Below are 17,698 nucleotides of genomic sequence, written 5' to 3'. Positions count from 1 at the left end.
AAATCTTTACAGCTCACCAGTTTAGAGTAAAAGGGGAACTTCTAGACCCCCCTTCCCCCACTGACTTTTTCTGAGTATTTGTTATCCCCTTCTTCCTGTCCCAGTGACCACCAGGGCATTGCTTTACTCCTAATTTCCTGCCAAGGTTACTCATAAACCTATTGATCTTTATTATATGTTGCAGGGTATTATGGCCGGATTTCCTGTTGCTCCACCCGGACTGGAATATCTTCTTCAGGTGAGACATGTAAAGAGTACCTGTATGGAGGGCAGATTACAGCCCCACACATTATATTTAAGGCAACAGCAGTTTCCATCACCCTAGGCACCCATCTACTCAACCCTGACACCCATCCATCACCCCAGACTCCCATCCCATCCTCCTAAGAACCTATCTGCCCAACCCTGACACCCATCCATCACCCCAGACTCGCACCCCATCATCCTAGGCACCCATCTACTCAACCCTGACACCAATCCATCACCCCAGACTTGCACCCCATCCTCCTAAGAACCTATCTGCTCAACCCTGACACCCATCCATCACCCCAGGCTCCCATCCCATCATCCTAGACAGCCATTTACTTAACCCTTAAACCCATCCATTACCCCAGACTCCCATTCCATCACCTTAGGAACCCATCTACTCAACCCTGACACCTATCCCTCACCCCAAACTCCCATTTCATCAGCCTAGGCACCCATCCACTCAACCCTGACACCCATCCCATCACCCTAGACAACCATTTACTTAACCCTTAAAGATAAAGATAAAAAGACAAGGCGCCTCTAAGTGCAGTAGGCTCTGAGTATTTATTAGGTTAAATGTATAAAAGCACTCACATTTAGTAAATGTGACATGGGCATAGCAGAGATCTGTCTTGTCTTGTCTTTTTATCTGTATCACTTTCAGAGCAGCTTCTCTCCTGCCGAAGTGCAGTGTCTCACTTAAAGCCTGCTGTATTCCGCGGAAGCGCCCATACAACAAACCCTTGTTCTCTTACTTAACCCTTAAACCCATCCATTACCTTAGGAACCCATCTACTCAACCCTGACACCCATCCCTCACCCCAAACTCCCATTCCATCAGCCTAGGCACCCATCCACTCAACTCTGACACCCATCCATCACCCCCGAATCCCATCCCATCATCCTAGGAACCTATCTGCTCAACCCTGACACCCATCTATCACCCCAAACTCCCATCCCATCATCCTAGACAACCATTTACTTAACCCTTAAACCCATCCATTACCCCAGACTCCCATTCCATCACCTTAGGAACCCATCTACTCAACCCTGACACCCATCCATCACCCCAGACTCCCATCTCATCTCTAGCCACCTATTACTCCAGACTCCCATTCCATCACCCTATGGACCCTAATACTCAACCCTAATATCCATCTATCACTCCAGACTCCCATCCCATCTCTAGCCACACATCTACTTATCCTTGCCACCCATCCATCACCCCAGACTCCCATCCCATCTCTAGCCACACATCTACCTAACCCTGCCACCCATTCATAACTCCAGGCTCCCATCCCATCATCCTAGACAACCATTTTCTTAACCCTTAAACCCATCTATTACCCTAGCCTTACATTCCATCACCTTAGAAACCCATCTACTCAACCCTGACACCCATCCCTCACCCCAAACTCCCATTCCATCTCTAGCAACACATCTACCTAACCCTGCCACCCATTCATAACTCCAGGCTCCCATCCCATCATCCTAGACAACCATTTTCTTAACCCTTAAACCCATCTATTACCCTAGCCTTACATTCCATCACCTTAGAAACCCATCTACTCAACCCTGACACCCATCCCTCACCCCAAACTCCCATTCCATCTCTAGCAACACATCTACCTAACCCTGCCACCCATTCATAACTCCAGGCTCCCATTCCATTACCCTAGGGACCCAAATACTCAACCCTAATACCTATCTATCTCCCAAGACTCCAATTCTATCACCCTAGGTACCCATTTACTCATCCCTGACACCCATGATTCACCCCATACTCCAACCCCATCACCCTAGGCACTCATCAACTCAGCCCTGACACCCATCCATCACTACAGACTCCCATCCTATCACCCCAGGCACCTGTCTACTCTTCCCAGTGACCCTCCCCCCCAGGGATTCCCTTCCCTGAACCCCTCTATTTGCCCCAAACTCCTATTAGACATGGTAGTATTGATGAATATGGGATTGTTGGCATTGGTTATGGTAACTAGGAATATGCTGTTGACTCATCTTTGTTCTGTTTAACAGGTCAATGGACTCTTCATGAAAGAGACGAGTAAGTGCTGTTATTTTTTTATTTTTTAAACTTGAATATTTCCTTCTTCCACTATTCCTTCCTTTGCTCCCGGTCTCAATTAGTCTTCCACCAATTACCAGGATCCACTACAAGTGTAGCGAGTCTTTCCTTCTTATGTACAATGAAATTATCAGTTTAAGGGTCCTTCCACACAAGCTTTCCGCCCGGCGTACTCCGTTTTGCTCAGCAAGGATCCACCCAACTATCCCCGCTGAGCAGGCGGATGACAGGTCCATCTCCGCTTACTATGCAGAGACGGAGCTGTCAGATCCCAGCTCCACTCTATGGGAGATCGGATGAAAACAGACTGCCTGTCCTTTTTCATCCGATCCTATCTGATCTGATCCTCCAGACTGTTGGAAAATAGGGTTTCCATCCCTCTGGATTTCACAGACCACATCAGATCGGATAGCAGCGGGGTGTCAGCTGACATCCGCTGCTCCATAGAGGTACAAGGAGCATCTGATCAGGTCCGCCTGAAAAACTGACAGGGAGCTGATCAGAAAAACCAGGTGAAAGGGGGCTAACTGAGAACTTTTCTTACTGCTCTTACTGGCAGAGCTGATTAGAACTCCAGATATAACCCATTAATAGTTTTGTTTTACATAGAATGTTTCTTTTGCTAAATATTTTGCATTCGATTTTATATTGATTATTTAAAGAGCGTGCCAGCAGGTGGAGCTGTAGTGTTCATTTCTTACCTAGCTCCTCCCACCAGTAGGATGTATTACCAAAGAAGGACATAACATTTGATATATTCTGTGTTTCTTCAGATATTTGGATAATAGAAACAGAAGATGAGAAACATTGCATCTATTTTAGTTGATTATTGCAGAATCCCAGACACTATTGATCTCATTCAATAAATTCTTCTTATAATTCTGTCATTTCAGGGAGCGGTATATTCCAGAGCTATAATACATATGATTTTTATGGCACCGATGGCCAACTTGTGTACCAAGCCGCTGAGCAGCGGGAGTGTTGTGGTCCTCGAATTGATTGCAGGGTTACCAACACCCAAGGATATAATGTCCTCAACCTTCTTGTGCCTTCAGAGTGCTGTAACTGTGACACCAAGGTATGAAACACTGACTTGCCATACAGTGGAGACCTGTGAAATGAGTGACAATCCTTTAAGTAGCAGTGATTGTAAGCTCCGTGTCTAGGCTCATTTCCCATAAGCTACAACCCTCTAATAACATACAAGACATGGAACTCTAGAACTAGTTGCAGACCCCTACATCCACTGGGCCATGAATGTGGTGATGAGGCTCTTGTCAGCAACAACATGGTGACAAGGTGCCTTGCCACAGACCTTCACTGCCCCCCTTTCCTGGCTGCTGTAGCTGTGATATCAAGGTGTGAAACACTGATTAGCCACACAGAGTGGACCTGTGAGATCAGTGACAACCCTTTTAGTAGCATACATTGTATGTCCCATGTCTATGTCCCATTTCTTATACGATACAACCCTATGGTAACATACAAGGCATGGACCTCTAGGATTATTTGCAGATCCCTTTATCCACTGGGCTAGGGATGGGGTAATGAGGCCCTTGTCCCCAGGAACAAGGGAACAAGATGCCTTGTCACAGGCCCCCTTCCTTGCAAGGTACTCTCCCAATGTTAAGGGCATGTTGCCTGGTATGATACCAGAGGAAGGGGGTGCACAACCACTGTCCCCTTTTCCTGGCCAGTAGAATGTATGGCTAGATATGATTTTTTAGGGGAATCCCATTAAAAATCTATATGAGACCCATATTTAGGATAGGAGCCTGGTATGGATTTTGAGGACAAACACCATTTTTCTTTGGTCTGAAGGGCATGTTGCCTGGTATGTTTTAAACCTTTCCAGGCCACCTAGGCTGTATGCCTTGATAGGGGTAGGGATTTTGGTTCAAGGCGTGGACCTCTGTGAGATACAAGACATGGCCTTCTAGGATTATTGAGATACAAGACATGGCCCTCTAAGACTGGTGAGATACAAGACATGGCCTTCTAGGATTATTGAGATACAAGAAATGGCCCTTTAGGACTGGTGATATACAAGACGTGGCCTTCTAGGATTATTGAGATACAATACATAGCCTTCTAGGATTATTGAGATACAAGACATGGCCCTCTAAGACTGGTGAGATACAAGACATGGCCTTCTAGGATTATTGAGATACAAGACATGGCCCTCTAGGACTGGTGAGATACAAGACATGGCCTTCTAGGATTATTGAGATACAAGACATGGCCCTCTAAGACTGGTGAGATACAAGACATGGCCTTCTAGGATTATTGAGATACAAGACATGGCCCTCTAAGACTGGTGAGATACAAGACGTGGACCTCTAGGATTGGTGAGATAAAAGACACTGCCCTCTAAGACTCATAACTTTTAAGATATAACAGCGGAAATCAGGGTATTGGAAAATACAAGATATTTACTTCTTAGGTAAGATTCAAGACATGATCCTCTGACTGGTGTTATATAGGTACGGTCCTCTAGGACTAGTTACAGTAGATATGATGTATGGTTAGCTAGTTGGATGATCTTCATCAACTGGTGAGCTAAAACCTGAGGCACTAAAGCTTTGATGACAAAAGTCTTGGTCTTCTAAGACTAGTTAGATATAAAGCACAAGTATATAGAGCTGGTAATATGAAAGCCATGGACCTCTTGGACCGGTAGGAAGTCCAAGGCACAGGCCTCTAGGACTGTTGTGATACAATATATGGTCCTCTGAGACTGGTGAGAACTAATGCACAACTTTGTGGACTATAGAAACTGATGAAATATAAAAAATAATGGTCATCTAGGTGGAGCTGGTTACAAGATGTGTTCCACTAAAGCTGGTTATATATGTTCCTTTTCTTTAGGACAAGTAACGGGCCGAAATAAACTTTCTGGAAAGTCCAAGTACAGTTCTGGATATGGTGACCAAACTTATTAGACAACCTCGTGTGACAATGTATTATTATAGTTGCAGGTCTCCAGTTCCTCCGGGGAGCTCCTCGGCTACATAATCAAAGAGTGGTCAAGTTTTTCCTTAAGCTTCGACATCTTGGATCCATCAGGACTTGTTTGTCTGAAAGTGAAAGGTCCAGGATGGGGGGAAGGCTTTATGTCTGACCTCCATTATAAGGTCAGTCTATCATCAAGTATGAAATGCATTCTTCTTTAGAAATAATACTTGTAGAAAATGGCGTGTGGCTGAGGTCTGAATATCTGTCATGCTTCCTGCCCACTGTGGCCTTCTCTTGTTTTGTTGTCCATGGAAAGGAGGAGAAACATCTTCACCATTCATTTTCCACACAAATCCCCCATTTTTATAACGACTCAGATTTAAAAACTACAAAAACATTTTAAATGCCTTCATGGGTTTTTTGGAGTCTTATTTGTTAACAACATTTGTAGCCTTAGCTGGGAAGTAAAGAACAAGTTGATTATTCTTGAAATGTTATAGCGCAAGGCAACAACCAACAGCAGCTAGTGGGCATGAGCAGTTCTGTAAGAGCTCTCTCTGCTGTATAATAGAGCAATCTGTGTATTACTGTAGACTATGCACTGCAGCCTTCATTTAATGAATGGGCTGGAGAATGTTGGCTGTGGTGTGCACAGCCCTGCAGAGAATATGCGGTCCACTCTCCATTATAAATAGGTGTCCAAGTCCTGTAGCCTCCAGGTGAAGTCTCCATGCAGCTGGCTTAAAAACATTGATTGTGAATTGATTATGACTACTGGGAGAGATTATAACTCCACCCAGCCTTGCTGTCAGGACAGCATTTAACTCAAGTTCCTGACCTGTCCCACTACCTGCTGTGGTCACTTGTTACCGGTTACCCCATCTATTGTGTTCCAGTCCATCCCTGTTCCCCATTGTATGTATGTTATATGGTCAGTTGTACTTGAAACCTCAATAAATGATTGCATTTAGGTGTCTCCAGTAAAGGGTCCTGTTAATAATACATGGTAAAAGGCACTGTATAATACAATTACAATTGTGTTCTTCCAACCTTGTGGTAACAGTTTGGGGAAGACCCTCTTATGTTCCAGCATGACTGTACCCCTGTGTACAAAGCCAGCCCCATAGAGATGTAGTTTGACCAGTTTGGTGTGTAGGAACACAAGTGCCCTGAACTCAACCCTACTGAACACCTTTGGGATGAATTGGAGCACTGATGGTGAGCCAGGTCTTCTCATCCAACATTATGGACTGACTTTACCAACATGCACAAATTTCCACAGACACCCTTCAAAATCTTGTGGAAAGATTTCCCAGAAGAGTAGAGGAGGTATAGCCACAAAGGGGCAACTCCATATTACTGGCCATGGAGAGAGTGGGATGATTCCATATTAATGGCCATGGAAAGAGGGGGATAATTCCATATTACTGGCCATGGAGAGAGTGGGATAATTCCATATTAATGGCCATGGAGAGAGTGGGATCATTCCATATTACTGGCCATGGAGAGAGGGGGATAATTCCATATTACTGGCCATGGAGAGAGTGGGATGATTCCATATTAATGCCCATGGAAAGGGGGGGGGTAATTCCATATTGATGTCCCTTGGGGAGGGGATGGGTAACTCCATATTAAATGGCTGTGGAGAGAGGTTAATAATTCCATATTACATATCATGGAGAAAGTGGGATAATTCCATATTACTGGCCATGGAGAGAGTGGGATGATTCCATATTAAGGGCCATGGAAAGAGGGGGGTAATTCCATATTGATGTCCCTTGGGGGAGGGGTAACTCCATATTAAATGGCTGTGGAGAGAGGGTAATAATTCCATATTACATATCATGGAGAAAGTGGGATAATTCCATATTACTGGCCATGGAGGGAGTGGGAAAATTCCATATTGATGGTCATGGGGGGAAGGGAGCAACTCCATTTTAATAGCCTTGAATGTGGGGGTGGGGTGCAACTCCATTTTAAAGGTTATGGTTTTGGAATGGGATGTTCAACAAGCTCATATAGGTGTGATGGTCAGGGATCCAGAAATATTTGTGTTATATAGTACAGTCATATTCAATTGCCAGAATGCACTTTCCAGTTCTCTGTGTTGTTCACCATTCTGGTCACCTCTGAACCTTCAGGTTTGGTACTTTTTGGAATGATGTCCATTGAAGATAATCAGTAAAAAGTTGCAGTCACCTCCACCACAGGAAACATGTTAATGGCAAAGTCAAGAAAATGTTATGAATACCAAAACATTGAGTTGAGAATAGAGGAATAGAGGGGAAATCTTCCAAAATGAAGATTTTTGACTTTAACTCGTCAGCTTTAACCTTCTTCTCCAACATTATAATGTCCTTCATTGTGTGAAAGGGAGGAGAAGGAAGTATGGAGATTTATAAAGGAGGGAAGCAGTCTTACTCATGGACATTGCTCTGAGAGATTTTAGAAAGGAGAGATTAATTAATGGGGGAGGGGCTCTATAAAACTGAATGCGTCTCCCCAAAATGGGATAATTATGAGGTATGGGAATCCTTTATGGAAAGTTTCTGTAAGATCCTGGTACTTTCAGTACCTTTCTAGCCTCTTACTTCCACATTGCGTTCCACCATTCAGGTAGGTAGAACGCATATAGCTGCATGTCTCTTTAACATCTGATGACGTCATCACTAGGCGCCCCTCTGAGCGGCTATTTCAACCGACGCTGTGCACTCACAAGGTGTTGGTGCAACCGCTCATTATACATCCCTGTCTGACGCTGCCGAATCCTCCAGCTATCTTCCTATACCTGGATTGACCGGAGCCTCGCTACCTGATCCTTTACCTCGCTTACCAGCTAGTGATAAGTACCCCGCAGGGGATCCCTTCCTATCGAGTCATGCTATCCATTCTTGCATATTAAGAACTGTTGCTAAACTCTAGGATATATGCACTACAATATCTATCACCTGCATCGTTACTTAGATTGCTAGCTCTTGAGCCTACTACCACCTGTAACTTATATCCTTGCATTAACTTAGCATCTCCTGTACACTTCATCTGCTATCCCCTACCACCTGTTACTTGTACATGATTGCTAACCCTCCTGCATACTATCTATCACCATCTGCTACCGCTCCTGCAACATTACTACCTGAGTGCCTATCATTAATTGCTATCACTACTCAAGCCTATTCCTTCAGTATATCACCTCAATACTATTGCATAGATATCTATCACTCCAGCAACATCTTATCTGAGTGATTGTGTATGTGCATACTGAAGCGGGCTGAGCCACTATGATGAGTCAGGAGAGTTGGATAAGGTGATTCAACACATCTCTACAAGACTACTGAGTGGAAATTCTGCATCTGCAAATCCAGTTCACTAAATCAAACCCCAGAGCGTTACAGTTTCACACTTAGTCCAGTATATGCAGTTTCAGATATATTTGGAGAGTTTACTGGGAAGAGGAACTGTAATATTTAAACTTTTATATAGGAAAAGTGTGATGTCCTCACCTCTTATGGTTGAGGTTCTCCATGTAGACACTCCGGTGGTCATCATTATCCCCTGTCTTCTCTCTCCAGGTTCTATCTGCTGACAAAACCACACAAATTGGGGTCATCACACGTGTGTGGCGGGGGTTATCCAAGGAGATATTCAGCTATAAAGACAACTATGCTATCAATTTCCCGATAGACCTCCATGTCTCAATGAAAGCCATGCTGATGGCCTGCACCTTGCTCATTGTGAGTCTGAGCCTTAAAACACTGCAATGTGTGTGAGGATTGAGATAACACTGTGTTATGTGTCCCGTGTCTTCTGTACATTTCCTGTGTTATCTTTCCCGTGTCTTCTGTACATTTCCTGTGTTATCTGTCCCGTATCTTCTGTACACTTCCTGTGTTATCTGTCCCGTGTCCTCTGTACACTTCCTGTGTTATCTGTCCCGTGTCCTCTGTACACTTCCTGTGTTATGTGTCCCGTGTCCTCTGTACACTTCCTGTGTTATCTGTCCCGTGTCCTCTGTACACTTCCTGTATTATCTGTCCCGTGTCCTCTGTACACTTCCTGTGTTATCTGTCCCGTGTCCTCTGTACACTTCCTGTGTTATGTGTCCCGTGTCCTCTGTACACTTCCTGTGTTATGTGTCCCGTGTCCTCTGTACACTTCCTGTATTATCTGTCCCGTGTCCTCTGTACACTTCCTGTGTTATCTGTCCCGTGTCCTCTGTACACTTCCTGTGTTATCTGTCCTGTGTCCTCTGTACACTTCCTGTGTTATGTGTCCCGTGTCCTCTGTACACTTCCTGTATTATCTGTCCCGTGTCCTCTGTACACTTCCTGTGTTATGTGTCCCGTGTCCTCTGTACACTTCCTGTGTTATCTGTCCCGTGTCCTCTGTACACTTCCTGTGTTATGTGTCCCGTGTCTTCTGTACACTTCCTGTGTTATGTGTCCCGTGTCTTCTGTACACTTCCTGTGTTATCTGTCCCGTGTCCTCTGTACACTTCCTGTGTTATGTGTCCCGTGTCTTCTGTACACTTCCTGTGTTATCTGTCCCGTGTTCTCTGTACACTTCCTGTGTTATCTGTCCTGTGTCCTCTGTACACTTCCTGTATTATCTGTCCCGTGTCCTCTGTACACTTCCTGTGTTATGTGTCCCGTGTCCTCTGTACACTTCCTGTATTATCTGTCCCGTGTCCTCTGTACACTTCCTAAGTTATGTGTCCCGTGTCCTCTGTACACTTCCTGTGTTATCTGTCCCGTGTCCTCTGTACACTTCCTGTATTATCTGTCCCGTGTCCTCTGTACACTTCCTGTGTTATCTGTCCCGTGTCCTCTGTACACTTCCTGTGTTATCTGTCCTGTGTCCTCTGTACACTTCCTGTGTTATGTGTCCCGTGTCCTCTGTACACTTCCTGTATTATCTGTCCCGTGTCCTCTGTACACTTCCTGTGTTATCTGTCCCGTGTCCTCTGTACACTTCCTGTGTTATCTGTCCCGTGTCCTCTGTACACTTCCTGTGTTATCTGTCCCGTGTCCTCTGTACACTTCCTGTGTTATCTGTCCCGTGTCCTCTGTACACTTCCTGTGTTATCTGTCCTGTGTCCTCTGTACACTTCCTGTGTTATGTGTCCCGTGTCCTCTGTACACTTCCTGTGTTATGTGTCCCGTGTCCTCTGTACACTTCCTGTATTATCTGTCCCGTGTCCTCTGTACACTTCCTGTATTATCTGTCCTGTGTCCTCTGTACACTTCCTGTGTTATCTGTCCCGTGTCCTCTGTACACTTCCTGTGTTATCTGTCCCGTGTCCTCTGTACACTTCCTGTGTTATCTGTCCCGTGTCCTCTGTACACTTCCTGTGTTATCTGTCCCGTGTCCTCTGTACACTTCCTGTGTTATCTGTCCCGTGTCCTCTGTACACTTCCTGTGTTATCTGTCCCGTGTCCTCTGTACACTTCCTGTGTTATCTGTCCCGTGTCCTTTGTACACTTCCTGTGTTATCTGTCCCGTGTCCTCTGTACACTTCCTGTGTTATCTGTCCCGTGTCCTCTGTACACTTCCTGTGTTATCTGTCCCGTGTCCTCTGTACACTTCCTGTGTTATCTGTCCCGTGTCCTCTGTACACTTCCTGTGTTATCTGTCCCGTGTCCTCTGTACACTTCCTGTGTTATCTGTCCCATGTCCTCTGTACACTTCCTGTGTTATCTGTCCCGTGTCCTCTGTACACTTCCTGTGTTATCTGTCCCGTGTCCTCTGTACACTTCCTGTGTTATCTGTCCCGTGTCCTCTGTACACTTCCTGTGTTATCTGTCCGTGTCCTCTGTACACTTCCTGTGTTATCTGTCCCGTGTCCTCTGTACACTTCCTGTGTTATCTGTCCCGTGTCCTCTGTACACTTCCTGTGTTATCTGTCCCCTGTCCTCTGTACACTTCCTGTGGTCTTTGTCTTGTGTCCTCTGTACACTTCCTGTGTTATCTGTCCCGTGTCCTCTGTACACTTCCTGTGTCCTCTGTACACTTCCTGTGGTCTTTGTCCTGTGTCCTCTGTATACTTCCTGTGTTATCTGTCCTGTGTCCTCTGTACACTTCCTGTGTTATCTGTCCCATGTCCTCTGTACACTTCCTGTGTTATCTGTCCTGTGTCCTCTGTACACTTCCTGTGGTCTTTGTCTTGTGTCCTCTGTACACTTACTGTATCTGAGACAGTTGTCACCAGAACTGGTGTCCCCATTATGTGATTCCTCTCTTTTCCTTTTCTGGTGACAACTCAAAATATGGGATTTTCCCATCACTTTACCAGGACAAATTTGGGGGGGGGGGGAGAGAATCTCCTCACGGGGGACAGTCACCATCCTGACAGAGGGTCCAACCCTGCCCTGTTCCATCAAAAAGAAACACAATTTTTCCTTTAGATTAAAACCCCCTAAAGTTGACATTTGGAAGTTATTGGATATTTATATCAGGTGACCGGAACTCCTCTGTTTCTTTCAGGACCTTCTGATTGAAGAGCGCAGGCGCCAACAACAGTCCCAAGCTGCGAGCAATCACTGATTGGAGGATATCCCAGCCAATCCATGGACTTTTCTTTTATAATGGATCATATGAAATATGTACCTGTCATACATAGAATACAACAAAAGAAAGGGGTTCCCCTAAGGGGTTGGGACTTTGAAGGCACTCAGAGTAGTATAAAACAGGTAAAGATATAAGGTTTTTTAGATAAAATGTCAAAATTTTATTAAATAACAGTAGGGGTCTAAAAACAACAAGATATTGAACATGTACATAGAATATAGGCAGGCAGAAAATACAATACAGTACAGCTACAGAGACGTGCAATTAGATTCACAATCAAATACCCAACGCGTTTCGAAGCTGTTCGCTTCTTCTTCAGGGGTAATATAAAATATTTCACATAAATTTCTATAATAGAAACATAGAAGTATGTTAGGAACAATTAGATATATCTAATTATATATATCTAATTGTTCCTAACATACTTCTATGTATGTTGGGTATTTGATATTGAATCCAATTGCACGTCTCTGTAGCTGTACTGTATTGTATTTTCTGCCTGCCTATATTCTATGTACATGTTCAATATCTTGTTGTTTTTAGACCCCTACTGTTATTTAATAAAATTTTGACATTTTATCTAAAAAACCTTATATCTCTACCTGTTTTATACTACTCTGAGTGCCTTCAAAGTCCCAACCCCTTTCTTTTGTTGTATTTGCTCTCCCAGGATGTGGCACCTCCCCCTATAGGGGGCTTTGGCTGAGGATAATTTTTGTCATACATAGAATGAACAGAATGTATGAAGATGCTCTGGTTTTAACTTTCCTAATTATCTGAGAACCCTACAAGGGAAAAGGGTGTGGGGTCAATTTTATTATATATAATATCACACATAACAAAGGACCCCCAGAGCTCTGTGTCTTAGCTAAAGAGACCACACAGTATAACTGCTTGCTTTGAGACTCGTCTGTCTGATTGAAACTTCCTATCATACAATAAGGGAGAAGTCAGTGCTGTGATGAGGGTGGAGTCAGTGCTGTGATGAGGGTGGAGTCAGTGCTGTGATGAGGGTGGAGTCAGTGCTGTGATAAAGGTGGGGTCAGTGCTGTGATAAGGGTGTATTCACTGCTGTGATAAGGGTGGAGTCAGTGCTGTGATAAAGGTGGGGTCAGTGCTGTGATAAGGGTGGAGTCAGTGCTGTGATAAAGGTGGAGTCAGTGCTGTGATAAGGGTGCAGTCAGTGCTGTGATAAGGGTGGATTCACTGTTGTGATAAGGGCGGAGTCAGTGCTGGGATAAGGGTGGAGTCAGTTCTGGGATGAGGGTGGAGTCAGTGCTGTGATAAAGGTGGAGTCAGTGCTGTGATAAGGGTGCAGTCAGTGCTGTGATAAGGGTGGATTCACTGTTGTGATAAGGGCGGAGTCAGTGCTGGGATAAGGGTGGAGTCAGTTCTGGGATGAGGGTGGAGTCAGTGCTGTGATAAGGGTGGAGTCAGTGCTGTGATAAAGGTGGGGTCAGTGCTGTGATAAGGGTGCAGTCAGTGCTGTGATAAGGGTGCAGTCAGTGCTGTGATAAGGGTGGATTCACTGTTGTGATAAGGGCGGAGTCAGTGCTGGGATAAGGGTGGAGTCAGTTCTGGGATGAGGGCGGAGTCACTGCTGTAATGAAAATATGAACTGTGTAAATAATGGGAATTTCCTTCAGCACAACTGAGAAGGATGGAAGGCTTACCTAGGAAAAGAATACTAGATCGCCACCTGCTGGCTGAAAATAAAACCAACATATTCATCTATGATGTGTCATTGATCTGATTAATAAAAGGAAAATTTGTATATTTTATATATGTATATATATATTTTTTTGTTTTGTTTTGATCAGAATAAATAAATAAAAATTTGTGCAATTGCTGCTCCACATGATGAAAAGAAAAACCTGTTATTTAGACTAAAACATGTAGAGGAGGGGGGACAGTCCCGATTCGGAGGGGACAGTCTAGATTTTGGTCCTCTGTCCTGCAGTGTGTGTGCATGCCAGGGGCCTGGTAACAGCAGGAGATTAAAGGGGCGAGGGGGGCGGTATATCAGAAATAACGCTGTGCATCCGGAAAGTATTCACATCGCTTCACTTTTCCACATTATGTTATGTTACAGCTTTATTCCAAAATTAATTAAATTCATTATTTTCCCTAAAATTCTACAAACAATCCCTCATAATGACAATGCGAAAGAAATGTTTGAAATTTTTGAAAATTTATTAAAAATAAAAAAAACGAAAAAATCCCAAGCACAAAAATAATTTACAGCCTTTGCCATGACATTTAGAATTGAGGTCAGATGCGTCTTGTTACACTGATCATCCTCCATCAAGATGTTACTACAACTTGATTGGAGTCCACCTGTGGTAAATTCAGGTGATTGGACATTATATTGACAGGTGTGTGCCTTTCCAAATCAAGTCCCACAGGTAACAGTGCATGTCAGAGGACAAACCAAGTCATGAAGTCCAAGCAATTATCTTTAGACCTCGGAGACAGGATTGTATGGAGGCACAGATCGGGGGAAGGGTACAGAAACATTTTTGCAGCATTGAAGGTCCCAATGAGCACAGTGACCTCCATCATCCGTAAATGGAAGAAGTTTGGAACCACCAGGACTCTCCCTAGGGCGGGCCGCCCAGCCAAACTGAGCGATCGGGGGAGGAGGGACTTAGTGAGGGAGGTGACCAAGAACCTGATAGTCACTCTGACAGAGCTCCAGCATTTCTCTGTGTAGAGAGGAGAACCTTCCAGAACAACCATCTCTACAGCACTCCACCAATTAGGCCTGTATGATAGAGTGGTCAGACGGAAGCCATTCCTCAGTAAAAGGCACATGACAGCAACACCTGGAGTTTGCCAAAAGACACCTGAAGGACTCTGACCATGAGAAACAAAATTCTGGTCTGATGAAACAAAGATTGAACTCTTTGGCTTGAATGTTAAGCGTCATGTCTGGAAGAAACCAGGCACCGCTCACCACCTGGCCAATACCATCCCTACAGTGAAGCATGGTGGTGGCAGCATCATGCTGTGGGATGCTTTTCAGTGACAGGAACTGGGAGACTAGTCAGGATCAAAGGAAAGATGAATGCAGCAATGTACAGAGACATCCTTAATGAAAACCTTCTCCAGAGCACTCTGGACCTCAGACTGGGGTGAAGGTTCATCTTCCAACAGGACAACGACCCTAAGCACACAGCCAAGGTAACAAAGGAGTGGCTACGGGACAACTCTGTGAATGTCCTTGAGTGGTCCAGCCAGAGCCCAGACTTGAACATCTCTGGAGAGATCTAAAACATGGCTGTGCATCGATGCCCCCCTATCCAACCTGATGGAGCTTAAGAGGTCCTGCAAAGAAGAATGGGAGAAACTGCACAAAAATAGGAGTGCCAAGCTTGTAGCATCATACTCAAAAATACTGGAGGCTGTAATTGGTGCCAAAGGAGCTTCACCAAAGTATTGAGCAAAGGGTGTGAATACTTATGTACATGGGATTTATTTCATTTTTTATTTTTAATAGATTAACAAAGATTTCAAACCAACTTCTTTCATGTTGTCATTATGAGGGATTGTTTTTGGAATTTTAAGGGAAATAATGAATTTAAGTCTCCGTTCACACTGGGGCGACCTGTGAGGCGACTCTCGGAGGTCGCCCGGGAAGTCGGATCGCCCCAGTGTGAACGGGGCCTAATCCAGTGAATACTTTCCGGATGCACTGCAGAGGATGATAAGCGCATCAACAAAGGGTCTGTCCGGGAGTGACATACAAAATTTGACACCCATATTATTTAGGAACCAATAGGGAGGATTGGTAAGGTGTAGGCGGAGGGTATAGGAATAGTCCAGATGTTGCTTTAGCTGTCAGTCTGTCTGGATCTACAGAACACATCCACTAAAGGAGGTTTCTGGGTATTTAATTGTATACTCAGAAGGGACTGCCCGGGTTTGTGACGAGTTCACTTTCAAAGAAAAGGCCACTTTCAGTATCTTTCCCAGTCCCCTCCCCTGCAGTGCACCCATCCACCACAGTCCCCTCCCCTTCAGTACACCAATACCTCTCACTCCCCTCCCCAGCAGTGCACCTGTCCTTCTCAGGAACCCTCCCCTGCAGTGCACCTATCCTTATCAGAACCCTCCTCTGTAGTGCACCTATCATTCTCAGTCCTCTCCCCTGCAGTGCACCCATTATCCACAGTCCCCTCCCTTTCAGTACACCAACACCTTTCACTACCATCCCCTGCAGTGCATCTATCCTTCTCAGAACCCTTCCCTGCAGTGCACCTGTTCTTTTTAGAACCCTCCCTTACAGTGCAGTTATCCTTCTCAGAACCCTCCCCTGCAGTGCACCTATCCTTCTCAGAACCCTCCTCTGAAGTGCACCTACATTTTTCAGAACCCTCCTCTGCAGTGCACATATCCTCTGAACCCTCCTTTGCAATGCACCTGTTCTTCTCAGAACCCTCCCCTACAGTGAAGCTATGCTTTTCAGAACCTTCCTCTGCAGTGCACTTATCCTCAGAACCCTCCTTTGCAATGCACCTGTTCTTCTCAGAACCCTCCCCTACAGTGCAGCTATGCTTTTCAGAACCTTCCTCTGCAGTGCGCCTATCCTCAGAACCCTCCTCTACAGTGCAACTATCCTCAGAAGCCTCCCCTGCACTTCCGGTTCCGGCGCCGCATGTGAGGGAGTGTGAAGCAACGGCTACGGCTGATCCAGCCTATGAAATTGGTACAACTGACCTGCTGTACGGTGGGTGAGTCTCGATCCTTTACCTACTGTCACACAAACTTCTGGGGCTGCTGGCGGATGGACAAATTTGCGCTCCATGGCCCCCCTGCTGCCACTACGAGCGCCCGCACAGACCACTCCTCACAGGGCCCGACTCCTGCCATCATGGCAGACGTAGTGGATGCTTCCCATGGCCGGTCAGCCCCTCAAGATCAAGCACAGCCAGCAGTCATGCCAACAACACCTCCCAAAGACCAATATGCAGGCATAGCTCAGGCAGTGGCAGCTCTCTTGTCCCCTACCATAACATCTGCTGTGGACAGAGCCATAGCAGCAGGGATCACACAGCTGAGGAAGCAGTAAGGTGAGCATGCCATGCTGCCCTCGGAGCTGGAGCACAGAGTCTCAGAGATAGAAGATGAGGTGCAACATTCCTTTACCACAGAACAACAGACTAAACAGACGCAGCAATACATATTGGACAAATTGGATCACTTGGAAAAATCAATCGAGGTGTAATAATCTGCGAGTAATAGACCTCCCAGAATCATTCAGTGCGGATACACTAACTAATATATGGGCTACACGCATACCCAGGGCCTGGGGAAAGAGTCCACCGTTTAGGAGCACCCTCCAATGAAAGGCGCACTCCTCGCCCAGTCATTGTTAGATACTTGAACTACTCTGACAGAATTAACATTTTGAAATCGTTCAGGAACTCCAAATCTCTACAACTGGGTGGATTCAAACTGCAAATATTCGCCGACTATTCCCCCAAGAGGTTTCAAAGAAACTCTCTGGTAACCCGAGAGATCAACATAGCCCAAGAAAATATCCGTCCAAGAAACTGCGTCTCTCTGGCTCCCTAAGCCGCAACAATGTTACATGCTGACATGTTATATTAGAACCCCAATATTATCCAAGTTTGTCTTCCCCTAGCAGAGAAACCTGGCCATACACTGCTGTCAGGGGCTCCTTGTAGGGCTAAATAGCTCGGTTAATTTCTCCCGTTGTTCTAGGCTTTCATCCAGTATGGTTGTCTGTTACGTTTGATATTTGTTTTTGATTTTTCTTATTTTCCCCCTTTTGCACAGGTTCTGCATAACCACGGGACGCCATATTCTGCCTCTCCCAAA

The 17,698-nt window shown here is 45.2% G+C and overlaps 1 protein-coding gene and 1 long non-coding RNA gene across 2 annotated transcripts in view; both read left to right on the top strand.

Annotated features, from left to right (window-relative positions):
- LOC309553413 (phospholipid scramblase 3-like) overlaps nucleotides 1-12,648 on the top strand; it is a 30,547-nt gene extending 17,899 nt beyond the window's left edge. Inside the window, exons 2-8 of the mRNA XM_082254600.1 lie at nucleotides 185-238; nucleotides 2,287-2,318; nucleotides 3,233-3,413; nucleotides 5,308-5,469; nucleotides 8,860-9,021; nucleotides 11,771-11,909; nucleotides 12,586-12,648. Coding sequence (XP_082110726.1) covers nucleotides 191-238; nucleotides 2,287-2,318; nucleotides 3,233-3,413; nucleotides 5,308-5,469; nucleotides 8,860-9,021; nucleotides 11,771-11,830 — 645 coding nt within the window. The 5' untranslated portion in view covers nucleotides 185-190 and the 3' untranslated portion in view covers nucleotides 11,831-11,909; nucleotides 12,586-12,648. The remainder of the gene's footprint in view (nucleotides 1-184; nucleotides 239-2,286; nucleotides 2,319-3,232; nucleotides 3,414-5,307; nucleotides 5,470-8,859; nucleotides 9,022-11,770; nucleotides 11,910-12,585) is intronic.
- A 46-nt stretch (nucleotides 12,649-12,694) lies between these two features.
- LOC309553418 lies at nucleotides 12,695-13,634 on the top strand. Its single transcript, XR_014225163.1, has 2 exons — nucleotides 12,695-13,097; nucleotides 13,189-13,634. It is a non-coding gene; the product is annotated as an uncharacterized lncRNA (long non-coding RNA).
- Nucleotides 13,635-17,698: the final 4,064 nt, after the last annotated feature.

The sequence above is a fragment of the Pelophylax lessonae genome (assembly GCF_965119305.1).
Source record: "Pelophylax lessonae genome assembly, chromosome: 4".
NCBI lineage: Eukaryota > Metazoa > Chordata > Amphibia > Anura > Ranidae > Pelophylax > Pelophylax lessonae.
The sequence above is the reverse complement of the archived record's forward strand: the minus strand, read 5'-3'. Positions and strand labels throughout refer to the sequence as shown.